At 35.5% G+C, this 21,321-nt stretch overlaps 2 protein-coding genes across 2 annotated transcripts; both read right to left on the reverse strand.

Annotated features, from left to right (window-relative positions):
- Positions 1 to 313: 313 nt before the first annotated feature.
- Positions 314 to 6,105, reverse strand: LOC132163204 (Nuclear transport factor 2 (NTF2) family protein with RNA binding (RRM-RBD-RNP motifs) domain-containing protein). The gene is made up of 10 exons (XM_059573410.2): positions 5,934 to 6,105; positions 4,707 to 4,777; positions 4,474 to 4,611; positions 3,753 to 4,026; positions 3,448 to 3,674; positions 3,045 to 3,222; positions 2,787 to 2,908; positions 2,641 to 2,700; positions 1,506 to 1,569; positions 314 to 938 (listed from the first exon to the last, which is right to left on the reverse strand). The coding sequence occupies exons 2-10, from the start codon at positions 4,761 to 4,763 to the stop codon at positions 631 to 633; spliced, it is 1,428 nt and encodes a 475-aa protein (XP_059429393.2). The 5' UTR covers positions 4,764 to 4,777; positions 5,934 to 6,105; the 3' UTR covers positions 314 to 630.
- A 9,647-nt stretch (positions 6,106 to 15,752) lies between these two features.
- Positions 15,753 to 18,145, reverse strand: LOC132190122 (nuclear transport factor 2/RNA recognition motif protein). The gene is made up of 2 exons (XM_059605017.2): positions 17,303 to 18,145; positions 15,753 to 16,301 (listed from the first exon to the last, which is right to left on the reverse strand). The coding sequence occupies exons 1-2, from the start codon at positions 17,994 to 17,996 to the stop codon at positions 15,781 to 15,783; spliced, it is 1,215 nt and encodes a 404-aa protein (XP_059461000.2). The 5' UTR covers positions 17,997 to 18,145; the 3' UTR covers positions 15,753 to 15,780.
- Between the last annotated feature and the right edge of the window lie 3,176 nt (positions 18,146 to 21,321).

The following is a 21,321-nucleotide window of genomic DNA, read 5'->3' on the forward strand; positions in this document are numbered from 1 at the left end:
TTAATATAATTGAAAAAACAGCCTTTGTCAGATTCTAAAAATTGGCTCAACCCATCAAAGGCTTTCTGCATTGAATCAGGGTCAAATAATTTTTAAAAACAGGAATAACATGGTAGAAAATTTTCATCTTTGTTAGTCTTGTTTATTACTGAAATTTCTTCTCTTTGTTTTAATATTATTTATTGCTGAAATTTCTTCTTAAACCCTTTTTGTAAAAAGGGTCAATTTACTTGAAAGATGGCATATTTGGCTGATTCACATCAATTCTGCTTAAGAGGGGACACATTTTCTAACTTCTGAAAATTCTAACCGCTCAAAGAGAAGAGGGTCTACTACATTCACATTGGGCATTTCCGCTCCAGAAAGGAAAAAAAATTCCATACCAAGATGACCTAATGCCCAACCAAAAGAACATTCACATAAAAGCCCAAAGCCCCAAAAATGACTAATCAAAAACAGAAAATTATGCCCACAACGCACTAATTCTCACGGAGGATTAGAATATCCACCCAAGACCGATAAAAGGGGAAAGAGAAAAAAAAAAAAAGGACTAAATCTTCCAATCACTTGACAAAATCACCAGAACAAAATTTTCAACAACTATCTATCCTCCTCACAAGCTGTGAATCCTTATGCAGTAGCGGGTATCCGAGGTGCTGTAGTTCTGGCTGTAGCATTAACAGTCAATCCACCAGCACGATTCACACGACCGCCGTTGCTGCTACCCATGTGATCGGTCCTTTGGTATCCATCACCTCCACGGCTAGAAAATCCTCCTCGATTGCCATTCCTGTTTCCAAACTCAGCCCTGCCATTAAAGTCACCACGACCATAGCCTCCTCCTCTGCCACCTCCATAGTTTCCGTTTCCACGCCCTCTTAATCCTTCATTCCTATATCCAACAGTCCTTCCAGATGAAAATCGACTCTTACTGTTACCTGAAGATTGAAAAAGAGCCACACTATCAAATGTCAAGAAATCAAGATGACCATGAATAAGCCCGACCGAGAGTTCATAGTGAGTACGAGAATGCAATTTGTCTATTGTGTAGAACTTGCACGGAAATCTCTAACAAATAGATCAAAGTCGATGTCAATGCAAATTGTCTATTATGTATGGCTAAGAGATTTGTAGAAAAGAAATAACCGATAGGACGTAAAGCCCATTTCCTCATTCAATCAAGAATGCTCTTTTACCCAAGACATAAAGAGGCTAGAACAATTTTGAGACCTACACAAGCCCCTTCTTTGATCCCTTTCCTCTAGTGATATAGAAATGCATGTCCTTCATCTAACTCCAACATTAAAAGACCAATGCTGTATCTAACATGAACTATATAGAAAAAGAAACAGTTTCTTCCAATGTTTCTCTAGAAAGCAAATCACAAATCAGATGCCCCATATCTAATTCCTAAAAGAACACAAAATGCCAAGCAGCCAAACATATTCCCAAAACAAAAAGAAAAATCCTAAGCGAGAGATATTTGACCACAAAATACAACTTACCTCGACTGGTAGACCTCTTTTCCTCGACAACTGCTTGGCGTCCATTGATAACAATGGGTGAAGCCTGAAACGTCAATGGAAATATTATTTCACACAATAACAAAACACAAGACAATATTAAAGAGCAAATGGAAGCAACAATGGGCTGAAAACAAAAACATGATAGTCTTACAGATAACAAAATCAAACCAAAATCCAAGAAATCACGAGTATTGATGTCTAGACATATTATGGTATCATATCACTAATTCAATTGAGTGTCATTTTGTTTTCAAATATCAAAAAAATAAGTTGTTAAGACTTTCTAGCTGAGTAAAAATTAGAAATTTGACTAAAAACTAAAAGTTATAATTTACTGAAAAAATAGCCATCAAAACCCCATATCCTCTTTAAACTGGACTTCAGTATTCTCAAGTATAACAACAAAATGAATCTGGTCAAGAGAGTAAGTCTGGAAATTGCTGCAGCACCAACGGCATGGAATAAAAAATAAACTAATAAATAAAAGAACAGCATCTCAAAAGCAGTTATAGCAGTCAGGATAATCATACATTGCTAACAATGAAGAATAGCTAGGAGTCAACATAAGGCTATAGATAATGATCGTGTTGGCATAAACTATTCAACCCATTGTGTTGATGATGAAACCTGGTTGCCCAGGTTGGTTTCTTATACACATATATTAGACCTATTGCATTTAGATTTCAATCAAAATGCCTAACTCACAAAAAGGATTCAGAAATAAATGTATCAAACCATTCAACTAAGGAAACAAGTTATGGCCCATCCATCTACTCAGTCTATAACAGGAGAAAAAGAAAAAAAAAAATTACCACCATGGCGATATCTAATGAACACCAGAGTACACTTTGCAGGGCACTTGTCCATTTGACAAACATTCCAGAAATATAACCAGCATATCCCAGTCATAACCAATTCCAATAAATCATTATATACATAAAGAAACATCCTTAGAATTTGTAAATATGTGTAAGAAATCATATTCGCACCAATGGCATCCAAGAAGTGATACAGTCGATAAATGAAAGAAGTTATTGCACCATCTATCTCTGCTCAATCATATCAAGCATAACAGAACAAAAAATGGATCAGCACAGAAAAATCAGATGTTTACCTCGATTGCACATTGCACAGCACTTGCCACCTCAAATTCCACAAAGCCAAAACAAAATCCCTGTGGTATTGAAACATTGAAAATAAATATTAGTGGAGAAAACAGTTAGCAATGAACAACAGATATTAAGTAGACATATGACATACCTTTTGGCTTCTGACTTGAATACCGCCACTCTTAATGGGTCCAAACTTCTTGAACTCATTCTCGAGTAGGGCAGGGGTAGCATTCACAGGGAGGCCTTTTATGTAGATAGAATGACCATCAGCTGTCCATACACACAAAAAAGTGGACAAATTATTTAAATTAATACACCTGTAGAGAGTAATCACAACAAGAAGGATGCAGATCACACTGTGAGTTAACTAGCAGAAACACTGACACAATAATAACAAAAAGCACACCTTCAGATTCCTTATTACTGCTGTTTTCATTAGCATTTGTGCTGGCAACTGGAATCTCAGACACCGGGGCAGGAGGAGGTCCAGCAGTCAATGGTTGTTCTTGGCTTCTGGGAATGGATTTCCGAGGAGCAGGAGTTGGAGTTGAGAAAGGAGAAGCATTCTCCTTCAAAACCTTAACCTGGACACCAATATGAAGTGATTTTAATATATAAGACCTTGATAAAACATAATAATAAAATAAAAAAAAATGACAAATTGAAGTAAAGGAGATCGTGTGTGCTCAAATCTCAGTGTGTACCATTAAATTAGCCCCCACATGTAGAGATTACCAGAATTAATGTTTCTAACAAAATGCATAAAGAAACAAGTGATAAGCATAGGATTTTGCATGATGGTAACTTACAATAGAGGCATATGACTTCTTTGGCACTTCTTCCATTTTAGAGTTAGGTTCGGCCACAATCTGCCAATCATCAGAAATTTGATCAACAACCTCAGGAACAGGTGCTTCCTCTTCTTCAATCGAATCCTGTACCTTCTCAGGAGGATTATACACTTCCTCTACATCAACGTCCTCTGGCACTGCAGGTGATGGTTCAGAAATATGGATCTCCAGGACAGAAGAAGGATCTGCAACACAAATCCTTCAAATCAGTTAGAGTGCACCAAACAGCTGTACTTTGAATTGCAAACTGCATTTCACATTACCAAGGTCAGAACTAGGAGGCGTTTCAACATCATTATCCAAACCCTGGTTCCCCTCATCAACATATCTAAAAACATCATTCAGAACAAAGTAGCCTTTGTCTTGAGGCGCCAGGAAGAAACTCTGACTAAATTTACGCCTCAAAGTATCCTTTCCAGACAAATACCCAGTCACAAGAACAAGAACTCCCCCACTGAAAGAATCTTGTGCATCCACGGATAAGATTTCTGCTCTAAGGTCGCTATATTGAAGAGAGAGTATCTTCTCATTGATTGCCTACTCAATGAAAATCAATCAACACAAAATAGAGGGATCAGTGTTTAATTCTCATAATTTCAACCCAAACTACCATTTATAAATGAACCTACGAAAAAAAACACAAATAATGTAAACAGGTCAATAAAATTAAAACACCTCTCCTTTTCCCACTCTAGTTGTTACATTGTCTGAAGTGCTCTGTTTGGTAAGTGAGAAATTTCAGTTTTTAAAATCCTCCTTTTCATCATACTTTCTGAAACCAGAGAACAATTTTAAACATTCTACCACACTGTAAGCAACCAGAGATAAATTTTTATCACATAATGCAACCAGGAAAAAACACAAACAAGTAGAAACATGTAAGCCTCAAGATTTTAAGGGGAAGAAAAGATAATTTAAATAGGAAAATTAAAAAAAGACTCACACAGAGAGGGGGGAGAGAGAGTAAGAGAGGTGGAAGCTCACTTGCATAGTGGTTGTAATGCTCATGGCCCCATTTTCTTCAGGACGACCAAGCTTACTAATATCCTGGTAAAATCGATGAACTAGCTCGGGGGATTGATGCAAGATAAGGTAGTACTGGTGAACAAAGGCATTGCCAACCTACATTTAACCACAAATTCATCCAAACCAATTAATAACCCAAAAACCAAAATAGAGCCTGTTTATAACATTTCATATCCGATATCAATACATACAACATCAGCACCAGGAGGGCAAGCTGCAGCTGAGACTTCCTGCTCTGAAGATGCCATCACTGAATTGATCACTGAAAAAGCAATCACAATACTAATTAAAAACAACTACTTGCTATCACATTTCACTACCACTGTGAAGTAAAAATAATTTAATATTAGATAGATTTAAACAAAGAAAAAAAAACTAGTTGTCACCAACTTCTTCTTATAGATATGTACACAAGCACCCAATGGGTCTTGCTTATACCCCCCATCTTATGATTATGTTATTTAGGAGGAGGAGGTGCTATTTGAGATAGAGCTCATTTGCCCATTTTCCTCCAACTTGAATGCTTCATATATTCAAAAATATATACTTTCTGGAACTACTTTCCTCAATGAACTTATAGCTGACTGAACATATTCTCAGGAAAACTGTCTTTTCCAAGAAAAAGGACAAACATTTCTCTATTGTAGATACTCCTGAAGCTAACTGAAAAGACTTCATAAGACTTTTCCTAACCATCACCAAAGATCATACACGGAGACCTGGATAGAAAACCTCTTTCACTATTTTTTTCCAAGAAAACATCATCAACCCAGCAAAACAAATACAGAACCCTCCGAATCCATTTTCCCATTTTCACCGGACCATTTTCCCGGAAACAAACAGGCCAAAAGAAAAAAGAAAACCAAGAACACATAAAAAGAACCCAATGGGTCTTGCTTATTCCTCCGTCTTATTGTAATGTTATTTAGGAGGTGCTATTTAAGGTAGAGCTCATTTGCCCATTTTCCACCAACTTGAACACTCCATATTTTCAAAGATATACTTTCTTGAACTACTTTCCTCAATAAACTTATAGCTGATTGAACATATTCTCAGGAAAATTCTCTTTTCCAAGAAAAAGCAAGCACATTTCCCTATTGTAGATACTCCTGAAGCTAGTTGAAAAGACGACAATAGATTATTTTCCTAACCATCACCAAAGATCATTTAGATGGAGAGCTCAGAGCTAGATGGAAAACCTTCTTCACTATTTTGTCCAAGAAAATATCATCAAACCAGCAAAACAAATACAGAACCCTACGACCCATTTTCCAGGGAATCAAACCGGCCAAAAGAAAAAAGAAAACATAACGAATTTACTACGTCATATGTTTTCCCAGGAAAAAAACAGGGCATGAGAAAATGAAAAGGAAAAAAGTGAAGAAAATGATTATTGGGATTTGGAAAGCGAGGATTACCTGAGCGAAGAGAACAGATCGGGCGGCGTGAGTGAGTTAGTTAGAGAGAGTGAGAGAAGGGGTAGTCTCTGTGTTTGCTCAGCGACCCCTCTCACCTCCCCTTCTTTTTTCTTTTCTTAGGGTTTTTATTAGGGTTTGCTTTTGGATCTTGAAGAGTGTGCTTGACACAGAGAGAGAGAGTTTTGGGTATTTAATTACACAAAAATTTTGTAGGAAAATTCATTTAACCCAATTTTTAAAATTGTCTTGTATATGATGTCAAAAATACTTTTTTATTATTATTAATATGGGTTTTAATATATATATATATATATATATATATATGTTTCTCACCAAGGTGCTCCATACATTTGAAGGCCTAATGAAAAAAGTAAGTGAGAAATTTGTCTTATTAATTAAATAACATTTATTTTAATTTTAATATTATATTTTATTTAAAAATTATTCTTCTCACTTTTTGAGATGAAAAATTAATAATTAAGTTTTTATATTCTTTTTAGCATTCAATTCAAATTAATATTGGAGCACATTGGAGACAAACCCAAATACTTTCCATGTTATAATAACAATTTAATTGAAATTGAAATTGAACTTGCCATACAGGAGCAAGTTATGCAAGTTGGACTTTTATTAATTGTAAATGGGAAAGTAAACAATTGGACATTACAAGAAAATTTTTATGATATTGGGGTCTTAATTATTAACTTTCCAATGTGAATTGTGCATGTCTAAAGAAATTAAATGACTACATGTCAGTCAATAAATTCTAATTTTCATGTCTAGGATTTTTTTTTTAAGGCCCCAATATTGTAAGACAAATTACCATAATTGAGGGCCTTAATTACATATAATTTATTAATTTTTTAGCATATTAGAGTTTTAAAAGTCTTTTTGAAAAAAAAAAAAAATTTCTTGTACAATTATTAATGGATAAAGTTTTTCTCCAAACTAGGTTTGAAATTTTTTTTTTAACCTAGTCTATAAAAGTGGCATGTGTCCATTGAACATGTAAGATACACATATTTTTTTAATACCAGAGACAAAGTTGGATGAAATGTTATTAAAAAAAAGGACCCAGTTTGTAGGAAGAGGCCTTAATTTGAGACTTTTATTAGCTTTTGAAAAATGATACACTTAACTCCTACTTTTAAACTCCCAAGTGCTTAGGGCATGTTTAGGGGTGTAACGACCAGGAAAAAGCGCTAATCACATTTGTGCTATTATCCCAAAAAGACTAGTTAATTTGAAGTGTTCCTATAATTTATTATAAAGTACAGTTTCACCTAGTAACTAGGCAATGTGAGACTTGACACTCATGATTATCTTTATAAACCACTCATTCTATGTAGGCTTTTCTCATTTTCTCAATATGGGACCGGGATGTTACAAGGGGGCCTAAAAGTGCATTTAACACCCAAAATGTCAATTTGAAGAAAAAAAAATTTATAAAAAAAATTAAAATTAAAATTAAAAGCGTTTTTAAGGGTCCAAAAAACCTAAAAATTGCCAAAATATACTTTTGACAAAAGCTTAAAAATGAAACTTTTGCCCAAAAGTTCATTTTGACTTAAAAGTTCTATTTCTCAAACATAATTCCAAACAGACTCTTACTCACTCATAGTCAAATAAAAGTTAAATTTGAAGAAAAAATAATTAAAAAAAAATCTCAAAATTTCTATTTGAAGAGCCACCTTTAAAATGAATTAAACTCTTTACATCTTTCTCTATTCTAGTTATATATATATATATATATATATATATATATATATATATATATATTTAATTATTTCTTTCATATTGGTAGATGAGAGAAGGGGTGGAAAACTGGAAATTGTTGATGCAGTTGTCACGCCTGGTAACTCCCAACCCTAGGTTCTGCGAGGAAAATAAGGGTATTACTGGTGGGTGCCACGCAAAGAAGGGGGAAGATGGCAACACCACTTCCGATGCCTAAGTTAATATCAGAGGAACACGAGATAAAGTTAAGACAAGAAAAATGCAAGAGAAAGCTAAGAATAAGGGGAGTAAGAGCATTCATATTGAGCTCTTCAAACAAAAGTGAGATTTGAAGAGAAAACCCTACTTTTTTTCTAATTTGGAGAGCCACATTTTATTTTATTTTTTTGACATGTCTGCACAAGAGGGGGAAGGAGGATTCGAACTAGTGATCTTTACTTCATTAGGCGTGGTCCCAGCCGATTGAGTTACTTCTTGGTGATGAGAGCCACTTTTAAAATGAATTAAACATGAATCTCTCTACATCTTTTTCTACTTTAATTAAATATTCTTTTTTAATCTTTCCTTTTTCTTTATTTGTTGTTGCCATTTTCATGTGTTTCCTATGATTTCCTGATCTAATAGTCTTTCTTTTAGCTAGCTTCTTCCATAGGTGGTTGATTGAAACTTGCACCTTACTTTGTAGGCCTAAGAGAACTAGGGATGTGGTTGTGCGCAGCTCCGCTGCTGGGCTTCTGTGGGGCCTGTTTTCCGTGGGCTTCCACATGGCCTATTCAAGTAGTCCCACATTTATTTGGGTCATGGTTGTGGCCCAATGAAAATTGGATGTGTAGGCTTTCACATTGCCCATTCTAGTAATCCCTAATTCCCTTGGATCATAGCTGTGGCCCAATAGAAATTGGATGTGTGGGATTCCACATTGCCCATTCTAGTAATCCCCAATTCCCTTGGGTCATAGTTGTGGCCCAATGGAAATTGGATGTGTGGGCCTCTGTGATGCCCCAAATATTTATCATACCAAAAAATATATGTATTTATCCACATTAGTCACTTCTTAAAAAACACCCATTTTTTAAATGGCTTAAAAATCATTTTATGCAAAAATACCAGACGCAAAGGACATTTATACGTAGAATCCCAACATAAGGTTAGTAAAGATTTCTTAAGTACTCCTTATATTCTCTCTTTCTCCAAATATTTTTAGATAGCAAATTAACTGCCTATGACGCATAAAACTTAGGTGTCAATGATGTCAAAATGAACTCTCTTGCCACATCAATAAAGTGCTCCCATTAACTATATGTGACTATAGCTTCCTCAGTTGACTTTACAGTAGATTTTTCTGGTCTCAACTGCACAAGAGTTTGTCCCTCAATTGTCATAGACAAGTTATATTCTTGTCTCCAATCCTCATACGATAAAACAGTAATGACAAATATTGGACCAACAGGATGCACACGCAGCTCATACGGATCATATGATGTATAAACTGAAATATTTAAATAACAAATATTAAGACCTATATTTTGCAAATCAATATATATGAAAACCCAAAAACAAAACACATAATATGATAATGCAACGACTACCCAATTTATGCAATTAAAAACACCCTCCGTAGGGAGCAGGGCCCATGGCCATGGCGAGACGCTCTTAACTATTATGATCAAGGCAAGACTACCATCTCCTAATTAACATCTCATAATGTTAATTTCTAGCCATTTTGCTGTAGTCTCTAACTTTAAGATAACATAAATCCTTAGGGAGATTAATATCTTAAATGAGTCAAGTGTGTACCATCGGTTAGATTCGATGTGATTGTCAATTAACTCCACGTTAGGGTGGTCGCCATCCAATAATATTAGGATATCAGTCTTTTTCAAGGAACTTTGTCACATATTAGGTAGTAGGAGTTAAACTCCCACTCCTTACTTAAAGAAAAATACAAACCCCAACACTTTCCATAAATAAAATTTTCCATCCAAATAGACATTGTTGACCCTAACCAAGTTAGGTCAATTTAATTCCCATTGGAATCATGTCTAGGTCTATGGAGTTCCAACTCCCAAACCAATCTTTATTTATAAGTTTCCTTCATTATGATTCTTAAAAATTAAACTCCAACTACTTTGAAAATTTTCATGTTTGAGTAATCAAAATTTCCTTAGGCAATTATCATTAACCACAATAATCTTGGGAAAAAAAGTTCCCAAAATATTCGGTTAAGAATTTTTGAATCTTAACAATTTGGGTTTAAGAATTAGGCTTAGGGTTTGGGAAAACCCTAAATAAACCAAGGCGTAGCCGCCCCTAGTTATGAGAGGTCTATGTATTGCACTCCATGAGTGCCAACTGGTCATCACTTCGAGTGATACCTTAGTGATGGCTTGGACCTATGGCTAGTACCCATTAAGGTGGAAACAAGGGTTAAGACTCCTGGCTCACCTTTTTGATTAGTTATGAATTAAATTCATATTTTAGCATTCATTGTGATTAAATAACCATGCAACCAAACATCAAAACTATGAATGCAAATGTGTCTCATTGATTTTGTAATGCCCAGCCTTGTCCCTTGCAGAACAAGACTCGGGAATCATAACCTCTCATAAGAAAGACTACAACAGAAGACTTTTAACTACAAGATAAAGATAATAATAACTAAAAACCACAATCACAATAACTAGAGTAATAAGAAAGTATCATAACATAGATAGATCTCCAAATGTATTGGTCAACGACCAGTCATCAAAATATTACAGACCAAAAGTAATTGTTCTAAAATAACATCAACACCTAAGTCTAAGTAAAGCTAACATAATTAGAATCTCAATCATCTCTACTAGGTTGGATCCTCCATCGTCCCACATGGACTTGTCCATACCAGGTCTAGGTCCTCAAAGATGATTCGTACCATCGCCACCACAAGTTGGCTGTCCGAATTCATCTTCTGCTAGTCTTGCTAAACCGCGCAATTTATATATAATGAAGATGGGAAAATACAAGGGGGTAAGTCTAAAGACTTAGTGAGTAAAAATGCACGTGGTACTTATGTCATTTAATGATAAACTCCGTTTGATAAATTATGCAGCATTTTGGCATGACACTTATTTATGAATGCAATATAGATATAGTACATGCTATAATCATATGAATTCTATGGTCTATCCGAGATATTATCCCTTCTTAACAGGGTTGTCGCTGTCCCGAGTGACCTGTTATACAATGCCTATGCCTCGACCATTGTACGCTACCGTCCATAACACTAGCAGCCTGATCGAGTTCGACCTAGGGTGGCCCACGCTACTAATGATGTACGACTTGTAGTGACCCACCAATTAAGGTTGTGCCAGTCACGAAATAACCATTGGATCCAAGGCCCGTAAAATCTATATCATTTGTACATTTCTTATCTCTTTGTTTGCTGACAAAAGATTTAAATGCCCTCTAGGAAAAAGCTTTCCCAAATGTTACATGCGGATACCCAATGCATCGAGATTATTTCAATCGATGATAGGTGTCACTCATTGATACATTAAAGTAACCTACATGCAACATCTGAGTCTACAATTCCCTCAAAATTTAAAATCAAAGTCGTAAGTAGTCTTTAAGGAGTTATTGTCTTTCCTTATGCAAAGTATTTTTATTAAAAGACAACGCATTGGTCTGTTCAGTGCTTTAGGGTCTTAGCACCTACACATCAATATGAAGACGCTGCTTCGCTAAATCAAGGTAGATCACCAAGATTCAATGTGTAACAATCTTACTCAAAATTGAATTGCACTCAGTTCCATTTAGCGATTGTAAACTCTTTATTTTTAAGGATACAATGATTATAGACTAAGACCTTGTGTGATAACCAAGTTACTCACACCCATAGCCATATTCAATGTTATCATATGACCTTTCACATGCATAGAAAATATGTTGAACTTTCTAATAATAAGTATGTAAAAGATATTTTATATGTCATATGCTCAAAATAATTTAATCAATGAATAAAATATATATTCACTATAAACATTGAATGTCAACATAGATATAAAATCATTGCGATTCGGGGAACAATCCCCAACAAATACTATGTCACATGACATTGCATAAACAAAATTTATTTAAGTGGAAAACTATTTAAAAGAAAAGTAACTTTTGGTAGGAATCATAAGTTAACTAGTCTTTTTTGGTTTTTTATTTTTTTGAAAGGACAAACACTATTGTCTCATGGTTTAGGTAATTAGCTTCCAAAAAAATATTATTTAATTAATAAGTAGCTTGTATAAGAAATCAACAAAAATTGAAAGGTTGGTGTTCACATGAACATACGAAGAGGAAGAGCCTTTCCAAACGCAACATATATATAGTGTTTTTCCATAAATGAATACTATAATGATGGCATTCTAAATATTCAAATATGCGCATTTATCATTATTTCCAAATCAATATTTTTTAAAAACATTTTGAATGGGTGTCTTGATGTAATATATCATGACTTGGGGATCATCCCTTTCACTAATTAGTTCTACACGTAAATGCTTTGTGAAAAACCTCAAGTTAACATAAATATCATTTCAAAACATACATTGTAATCCCAACAAAAAGATATTATTTATTCAAAAAGGCACGTAACTGAAGAACGATAATAGTTCCAAAAGTCACAATTATTAAACAACACCTACTTGAATCAAATTTGTACAATATATAAGGGCTATGCCTTAGTCATCATTTTGATTATATATAAAAATAAAAATTTTCTAAAGTGGAAGAAAATTCATGGCTTGTAAATGTGTTAGAAAGCTTCCGCTAGTGATGATGGAGTGTCTTATCCTTATTCTCCTAAAAGTTCAAGCTAATGATATTTTTCCTACCACTTTTTCTCCCTCTCTACCCAACTTGTATCCTCACTCCTTTGAACTTGATAAACTTCAAGGAACAATACATACATGCTTTGCAGATGGGATTAAAGTTTGTGAAACAAAATGGTCACCTAAGAAACCCGTCTATCGCATGTCAGAAAAATCGTTAGTAGATCTCAAAGTCAATTTTCGTCGTTGTATTTTAAGAGTTAATGCAGCATGCTGGGGAAAAAAACATGGCATAGAGTCGATGCCTAGCTAACAAGTATGTATTTTGCATAATAAGATGCAGGAGAGGTTGGGGCAATAAAGCGAGCTGTTTCTCACACTAATTTTTAATTATTTTTGATCAAACGTTCGACAATGGACCACCAAACATTCGATGAAATCCTATCATCGAAAATTCGACTTTGGACCATCGAACATTTGACGAAAACGAACATTCAAAGATAGTACACCGAACGTTCGATCAACCTGAAAAGCAAATTTAATATATTAGTCTAACTTCTTTAGCCTTATCCACCTACCTATTTCTATATAAAGCCACATCTCACGACCCTTCAAACTCCATTCACTCCATGCATTTCACCCACACCAAATCTAGAGGGGGAGGAGATTTTACAGAGAGAAAGATGTGTTTTGGTGTTAATCCATCTTCATTAAGGTAAAACTTTGAGCCATACTCATTTTTTCATTTGCTTATACTCTGTTCATATGATTTACTGTGATCTTTACAAGTCTTGAATATGGCAAAATGTATGTATGAATTATTGGAAAAACTTCACAAACCCCCCTCTAAACTTTCACTCGTTTTGAAAATATCCTAAAAAAGTTTAAAAACTCTCAATTAATGGTATCAAACTTTCAATTACCTTATTCTTATGATTTTTCGTTAAATCTCATCAAAATTTCGAAAATACCAATTTTTTTATAAAAATAAAATAAAAATATTGCAAAGATGTTGCACAAATATTGAAAATATGTTATATATATATATATATATAAAAGTTCCAAAATACCCCTATTTTTTATTATAAAAAGATTGTAAAGATTCATCCTTTTATATATATATATATATATATATATATATATATATATATATAAAAGGATGAATCTTTACAATCTTTTTATAATAAAAAATAGGGGTATTTTGGAACTTTTGACAAGATTTAACAGAAAATCCTAACAAAATTGGGTACTTGAAAGAAATTGAAAGTTTCATATCCTTAACTGAGAGTTTTTGAACTTCAGGTGGGTAATTTCAAAACGCATATAAGTTCATGAGAGTTTTCCAAAGCCAAGCAAATGTCTCACAATATCTGCTCTGGTTAGCATTTAGAATATTATTGGAGGCTTTGGGTCTGCAAAGTAGTTACATAAGTAAAATTGGGACATATTAAGACGAACCTATCTGAGCCTCCACTTGGAATCAACAACAACCACCTAAAGGAGGCTGAAAAAGAAAATGCATTGTTATAGTCCGATACGAGAACTATAGAAGAGAAATGATCTACCACTAAATTAGCTACAAAAGTTTCCACTGGAAGAACATAACACAATAAAGCGGTGGAACAATAACCCACAAAACAAACAAACATCAAAATACAAATAAAGCTACAAAACACAAGGAAGATAAAAATAACAGTAAAAAATATTCACTAAGCAGCAACTTCAACAGAGGGCGAGACTCAGGAAGATTGACGGAGGAGCCTCTGACAGCAGCTTGGCAAACACACATCGGTGTTTTTGATCCACACGTCAGCACCTTAGATCCACACGCTGGTGCGTGATGGTCGAAGGAAGAAAGTTGAGGCAGCAGTGGAGAGCCAGGAGGCCGAGAAACCAATTGGCCAGGTGTGTTGGGGTTGTCGAGGAAGAAAGGGCGACAAATCGAGCCTAGAAAGAACATGATCTGAGATCCACTGTAGAGCTGGGCACGGCACGATGGCTGAGGGGGGAGAACAGCCAGAGAGTGACGACGAGGCTGAGCGAGGCTTCTTGGAGATGGAGGAATGTCGTTGAAGCTACTTCATGATTAAAAAGGAAAATACAAGAGAAAACCAGTGACAAAGGGGGGAGGAGAGGCGGCCGCACTAGGCGGAGGTGACGAAGGGAGGAGGGAAAGATCAAAGTCCATTCCTCTTCCCCCGAAAACCGCACAGATGCGGTGGAGAGCCCTATCAGAGGAGGTGGATGGGTTAAAAAAAAATAAAAAATAAAATAAAATAAAATTTGTCTCTCGCATGGGACTAGGCACAGAGTTTTTAACAGAGCTTTCACGAGTTGATGACTGTTTGTTTAGATATATGCATGGGATATCGAGAAGATTCCACAAAGAAAAGGCGTGTTGATTCAATTGAATCTCCTTGAAATTGTTATTCAAACTAACATGAAGTTGATATGAAAATTATAAAAAGAATGAAGTAATAAACAATATCGATTTGGATATGAAAATCTTACTCTATGGAGAATAAAGCATTCTACAGTTAGCAAAACTTAGAAACTGGTATGTTTTTTTTTTTTTTTTTTTTTTTTGGCTCTAATTCGAAACTAATTGATTGTTTGTTACGAGTTTCAACCAACTCTATATAAGTAGGAGTCCTATTAAGACATCTAATATAAGGTACCATAACTAGATATATTTAAACAGGTTACGGTTTAAAAGTCGTGTAAAAAATTACCAATTTTAAATATCGCGTGTTAGGTTCAAATTGTATTGAGCCACATCCATAAAAACTATATAAATCAACCTTCATTCGATCCATTTAATTAAACGAGTAAAACTCTCGACTATAACCCTATAATTTCTTATTGAATTCATAACGAATTTGCGATTCGTATAAAAAATTGTCAACTTTGTATATAAGTGGCTAAACCCAAAGCTATACCAGAAGAATACCTTTCTTTTGCTTGAAATCACCATAAGTATTGCCTTATTGGAATATGCTTGCAATTAATGTTGACAAATCTATTTGATAGGCAATTTGGCCTATCAAAGTTGATCATCTCAAAATTAATGATCGAATTCATCTGATTCATATGATTATAGATCAGTTACTATTAACTGCGGTCCACCAATTGGAATTCGAAATTCAAAAGATGCAAGTCTCTAGCCATTCATTAGAAAGGAGGAGCTCCTCTAACTAGTATTTACCCGCCCACTCAACAAGCGATCATCAAATTTTCTCTCCAACACCAGCGGACCACAAAAAAGAACCAAAAGGCAAAAAAAAAAAAATAAATTATCAGGTTCAGTGGCATCATCCAAAAGCAGAAGGAATAACGGTAATATTTCTCAAAGGGTGGGAGACATCCGTGCCCCCAGCATGCTGCACGAACTCAGCTGGTGAGAATGTGCTTCCATGGCAGACACAAACAATACTAACCTCCGACTTTGAATATCTGTACAAGAACCCGGTAACGGTTTTCCCGTTCGGGCCGTTCCCGGTCGTCGATACATACGGCATTTGAGGAAGTGGAGGAGGAGGAGTATTTTGGTTCTGAGTCTGGGGTTTGGGAGGCTTTCCCATGTCTATCTTGGTTTCCTTCGCTGGACCAGGCGTTGAATCACTTGGCTTTGGTTTTGCTTCGGTTCGTTCTTCTTCAGGTCGAGTATTATTCGATTGACGCACTTTATTGCCATGATCGGATTCTACAGGTTCAGAGGAAGCACTGTTTTCTGAATGGCCCTTGCTATGATCATTTGCTTTGTGACCATTCGATTGAGGTTGCACCAGCAAGGAGGGACATGAACGGCTTCTGGAGTCACTGCTGCCACCACCTGGAAAGATGAAGGAAAAATCAGTTAAATCTGTCTTAGCAAAAAAGGATGATAGTTTTCTCACAACTATAAATTATAGTTGGTGAATTAGCATGGAGCAAAGAAACAAAGGGAAATAGACTATAAAGGGGATCTTTTCCACTATCAAGTGGATGATCCAATAAAGGAAAATAACAAAAATGGAATGCAGTAAATCTGACTACAAGATCAATTTACCTTGAGGGTTTTATTTTTTTAAAATGTTTTGATGGGACTATTTCTGTGTTTTAGATTGTTTATTAATATTTTTGTTAAATTTTAACAAATGATTTATCGTCACGGGTGTAAAGTATTTTTCACATATTTTGGAACCAAATCAAGCCTATTTTGATAAGAGGAATGTTACCCTTTTTCTTGATTTTCTCTCGGTGTTTTCTTGATCTTACATAGATATTATTTTTTTACAAATATAAGAAAAAAAAAAAAAAAACTTAATCTACTAGTCCCTCTTATTTACGTAGGAAGAAAACACTACGAAAAACCGTAACATTTCTCTTTCGATCATAGGATTAATTGTAATTAGAAAATTAGAACAAAATTTTCTACAAATTGGATGATAGAAAAATTCCTCGTCACTTTTTTAATAGTATTAAAAAAAGTGTTTTTCACATGGCGAAAAAAAAGAAAAAGAAAAAAAAAGCACATCACAATTTCTCCATATCATCATGCTTCCTTTACATTCACGTGCTACCACGATTCTCGGACCTATTACACACCCATTGGTCCGGGATGCCAACTAAATATAACACTTGGAATTTTGTGATACTAATCAGAGCGTATAATTAATTTAATCACAATGTAATTGCGTTGTCTTGTCACCACAAAATATTTTAATTTCTATTTCTTGCCTGTATTCTATTTTATATTCTTTTAATTAATTAATTAATTTATTTTTGTTAGGGGAAATATAGAAAAGTTAAAACAAAATGTAAAGAAAATACATCAAGGGTTCTTTGGAGTACCTTCATGAGAGGAGCTATGGTCCTCCGAACCGGCCGAGGAACCGCAGATTGGCGATCCATACGACGTCGTTTCCCCACTCACACCATCTTTCTCGCCTTTCTCGCACCCGCTGGACAGGTTAAACCCCAGGCTCTGATTTCCTTTGTACGGCTTGAAACCCCGCCACGTGGACGGCTCAAAAGCGCCGTCACCAGGCACCCAACACGGCATCACGCACGGAAACCCCCCCAACCCCCCGTTCGTGAACGGCACGTACTGCACCGGCGCGTATGGATACTGCTGCACCGCCGCTGCCACAGCCGGAAACGGCACTGGATTCACAACGTCACCGTTGTGTTGACGCTGCATTTGCATTTGCTCATCTGTCCTCTCTCTCTTACGCGCCGCCGGCTCCTCCTCCATTCCCCACTCGCTCCCGTACTCGCCGTTCTTGGCCCTACACGTGCCCCTCTTCATCTCCTGCTTCTCTTCTCTCTTCCTCTTCGCCTCTTGCCTCCGCAGCGCGTGCATCTCCCGCTTCGCCAGCGGATCCACATGCTCTCCATCTCTAGCATTCACGTACACATCAAAGCCGTTGGATTCCGAATCAGCCGTCAGAGCATAAACTTTCTTCACCGGTTTAAGCTGCTCCGGCTTACCGAAAGTCCCTCCGATCGACAACCCTAAATCCAGCTCGATCTCTTCCTCCGCCATTGCACAAATCTCCAAGACTCAGCCTCAAAAAAGCTCCAAACTAGAACAACTTCATAGCAGAGATCCAATACAAAAAAACTTTGCGTTTGGAAGCTTCAAAAAGTGCTCTAGGGTTTGGGTTCAGATTTTGTGTAGGGAGAGAGGGAAATATGAGGAACGGGACCAAAGCGGGATGGCCACGTGGCGTAAGCGGAGAAGGCGACGAAGGCGGTTGGTAACACGTAGCAGATTTTCGATATAATTAGCGGAAGCGTCGAGCAAGGTCGCACCACTAATGAATTAATTTAAAGAGGATTAGTATATTAATTATTAGTTATTGTTTGTAATTTATTTATTATTTTTAAACAAATTTATATAAGAAATATTAATATGGCAAAAATTTCATTATTTAATTTAAAAATAATGACTGAGATATTTGAAAAAAATGTAGTGTTAGGGATCATTTTTTTTTATCTTATTTTTATCCTCTTAAAGTTGAAATTATTATAAAATTTTGATTTAATAGTGATTTTAAAAGTCACATCAGCTTTAAAAGAATAAAAACATGGTCCCTAACATTACTCTTGAAAAAATTTATTCAATAAAATACCAAACAACTGTTTTGGTCTTATTTATACAAAAAGAAAAGGGAAATTAAATATATAATTTTAAGGGGAAACTTTACTTTTATATTTTTGAACTACCGTGAGTCGTGAAAAAACTCTAAAATCCAAAAATTGTCAATTTACACCCATAAATTTTCAATTTTAATCAATTTCATTAACTTCTAACAGAAATGCTTAAAAAGACCAAATTTAATTACCTTCATTTTTTTTTTGTTTAAAATTTTTAATTTAAAATTAAGGGTAAATTTAAAATTTTATAAAAAAAATATAAGGGGTATAATGTTATTTTATCATTTTTAACATTTTAAATATGATAGAGGGGTCAATTGAATTAAATTAAATTAAAATTTTTTAAAATTTAAGAGGTCTACTCAAAACACTCGATAATTTAAGGATTGTTTTTTCATAATTTTAAATATAATATTTTTAAAAAATATATTAATTAAATATTGGGTTAAATACCAAATACCCCCTGGGGTTTGGTAACTTTATTTTTACCCCCCTGGGGTTTCATTTTTATCACAGAACCCTCCTAAGTTTTGATAAAGGACCAAGTTAGTCCATCCGTTAGTTGACCGTTAGGACTGACACGTGAACCAATCAGATGTTGACACGTACCATCCATTTAATTTTTTTTAATTAAAAAAAAAAAGAAAAAAGAAAATAAAATAAAATAAAAACAATTGGGGGTGGGTCTTGGCCATTCGGCCACCCCCAAATGGCCAAGGGGGTGGCCGAGCCACCCCCAATGTTTTACATTTTTTTTTTTTTTTTTAAATACATTTTTTAAAATTTTAAAAAATATATTTTTTTTTAAAATTTTTTTTTAAAAATTAAAAAAAATAATAATATATGTGTCACGTGTCGACGTCTGATTGGTCCACGTGTCAGTCCTAACGGTCAATTAACGGTCAACTAACGGATGAACTAATTTGGTTACTTATCAAAATCACAGGGACCTCCTATGATAAAAATGAAACTCCAAAAAAAAAAAAAAAAATTAAAAAACTCTAAGAGAGTTTGAAGTATTTAACCCTTAAATATTTTATGTAAATTACGTATTCAGGTTTATGAAAGGATACAGCCTTCGAATTAGAGCCAAGGGCGCAAGCTAGCAGGTTCGGAAGCCGCCACGTGGCAGGCGTGCATGAAGAGCAGAAGATCGAACGCGTGTACGTTTCTCCCGCCCCCTTGGCACTCGCTGTACTTACTGACAGCCTGGCAGGATACGGACACGTGGTGCGAGATCTTGCTGTCCCCTCGAATCCCCTACTTTTCAGAAAACGAAACTACGTAGTTCTCCAACTTCTCGACACGTGTGTTTGTCGCAGAGGAGTGGGCCCGAGAAAGGGACTGACACGTGGAGTGGTGTTGGAGCCATAACAGCTCAGCAGCAGGTCAAGTTGCGGAGAAAAGTTGTAAAGGAAGGTGATGTAGACGTGTCGACGTGTTCGCCGCTGGGTGATCGTACACGTGGTGCAATTGGTTTGGATAAGGTTGTTTTATAGGCTTTAGGTTGGTAGGACACGTGGAGACACCTCTGAGAATTGAATGAGGATGTTGTCTGTGGCGCCAGGTGAGAGTGGTAGGTGGGACCGGGTTTGGACTGGGGGTTTCGAAACGACTGAGAGTGATGTGCGATGCATGGAGGGCACGTGTCCATGTCCGGGATTTAAGCTTTGTAAAAGTAAAGTGAAAGTCACGGGCATGTAAGAGGGAGCGGCTTTGTGTAGATGAAAGACGTCTGAGGTGTCCTTTGTTGTACCATATGTGGGTTCTACTTATGATTGAAATTATTTCTTTTTTGTTACAAAAAAAAAAAAAAAAAAAATTTCTTTTTCTTTTTTATATAATTTTTAACAATAACAAAATGGTGATAAAAGGATTTGATTTACATAAAATAAAAGGCCGTAAAGTTTAATTTTTTAATTGTATCACTTGTTAAGAGAGAGATCAAGATTTGAGATTTGAAAGACTCTTAGACGAATATCTCACTTTTTCTCACAACATTCTTCGTTTCTTTTTATTGTTCGTTGTTGTTTGTTGAGATTTGTTGGGCTTTTGTTTGACCCTATGTTTGGTTGTTGAGAAAATAAAGGGAAAGAAAATAAAACATGTAAAACGAATGGAATTGGAAAAAAAATGGTTATCCGTTGGGGGCGGATACAACCAAATCTTACCCCATGTGGATAGGCACTTCGCGAAACCGCCCCCAATTGGGGGACAACTATGGGGTGGGGTAGAGCTGAAATCTACATTAGGCGGTGGGGTGATGCCCAATTCTAATTTCAATTAAAAATTCGGGTGCACTGAGGAAGCGAATTGATAATGTACAATACATTAAATAGGGCTGGCAAAATGGGTTCACGTGTTGGGTTCATATCAATTCGATTAACCCAGCAACCCGACACTTTTATCAAACAGGTCATAAACCTGTTTATGACACGAACTCGTTTAACCTAAACTCTAAAACTACGTATCGAGTTTGCAAGTCGTGCATTAAATTGTCAATCATAAATGAAGTTAAATTTAAAATTTACTTAAAAATTAAAAATAAAATTTTAAAAAATAAATAAATTGTATAAACGTGTCAACCCGTTTATGTAAAACACGACACGTTTATTAAAAGGGTATAAACAAGTCACCCATTTATGACTTGAACCCATTTAATTAACATAAACTATAACCCTAAAATTACGTGTTGTGTTCACGGGTTACGG

The sequence above is a fragment of the Corylus avellana genome, chromosome 2 (genome assembly GCF_965113065.1).
Source record: "Corylus avellana chromosome 2, dhCorAvel1.hap1.2, whole genome shotgun sequence".
Taxonomy (NCBI): domain Eukaryota; kingdom Viridiplantae; phylum Streptophyta; class Magnoliopsida; order Fagales; family Betulaceae; genus Corylus; species Corylus avellana.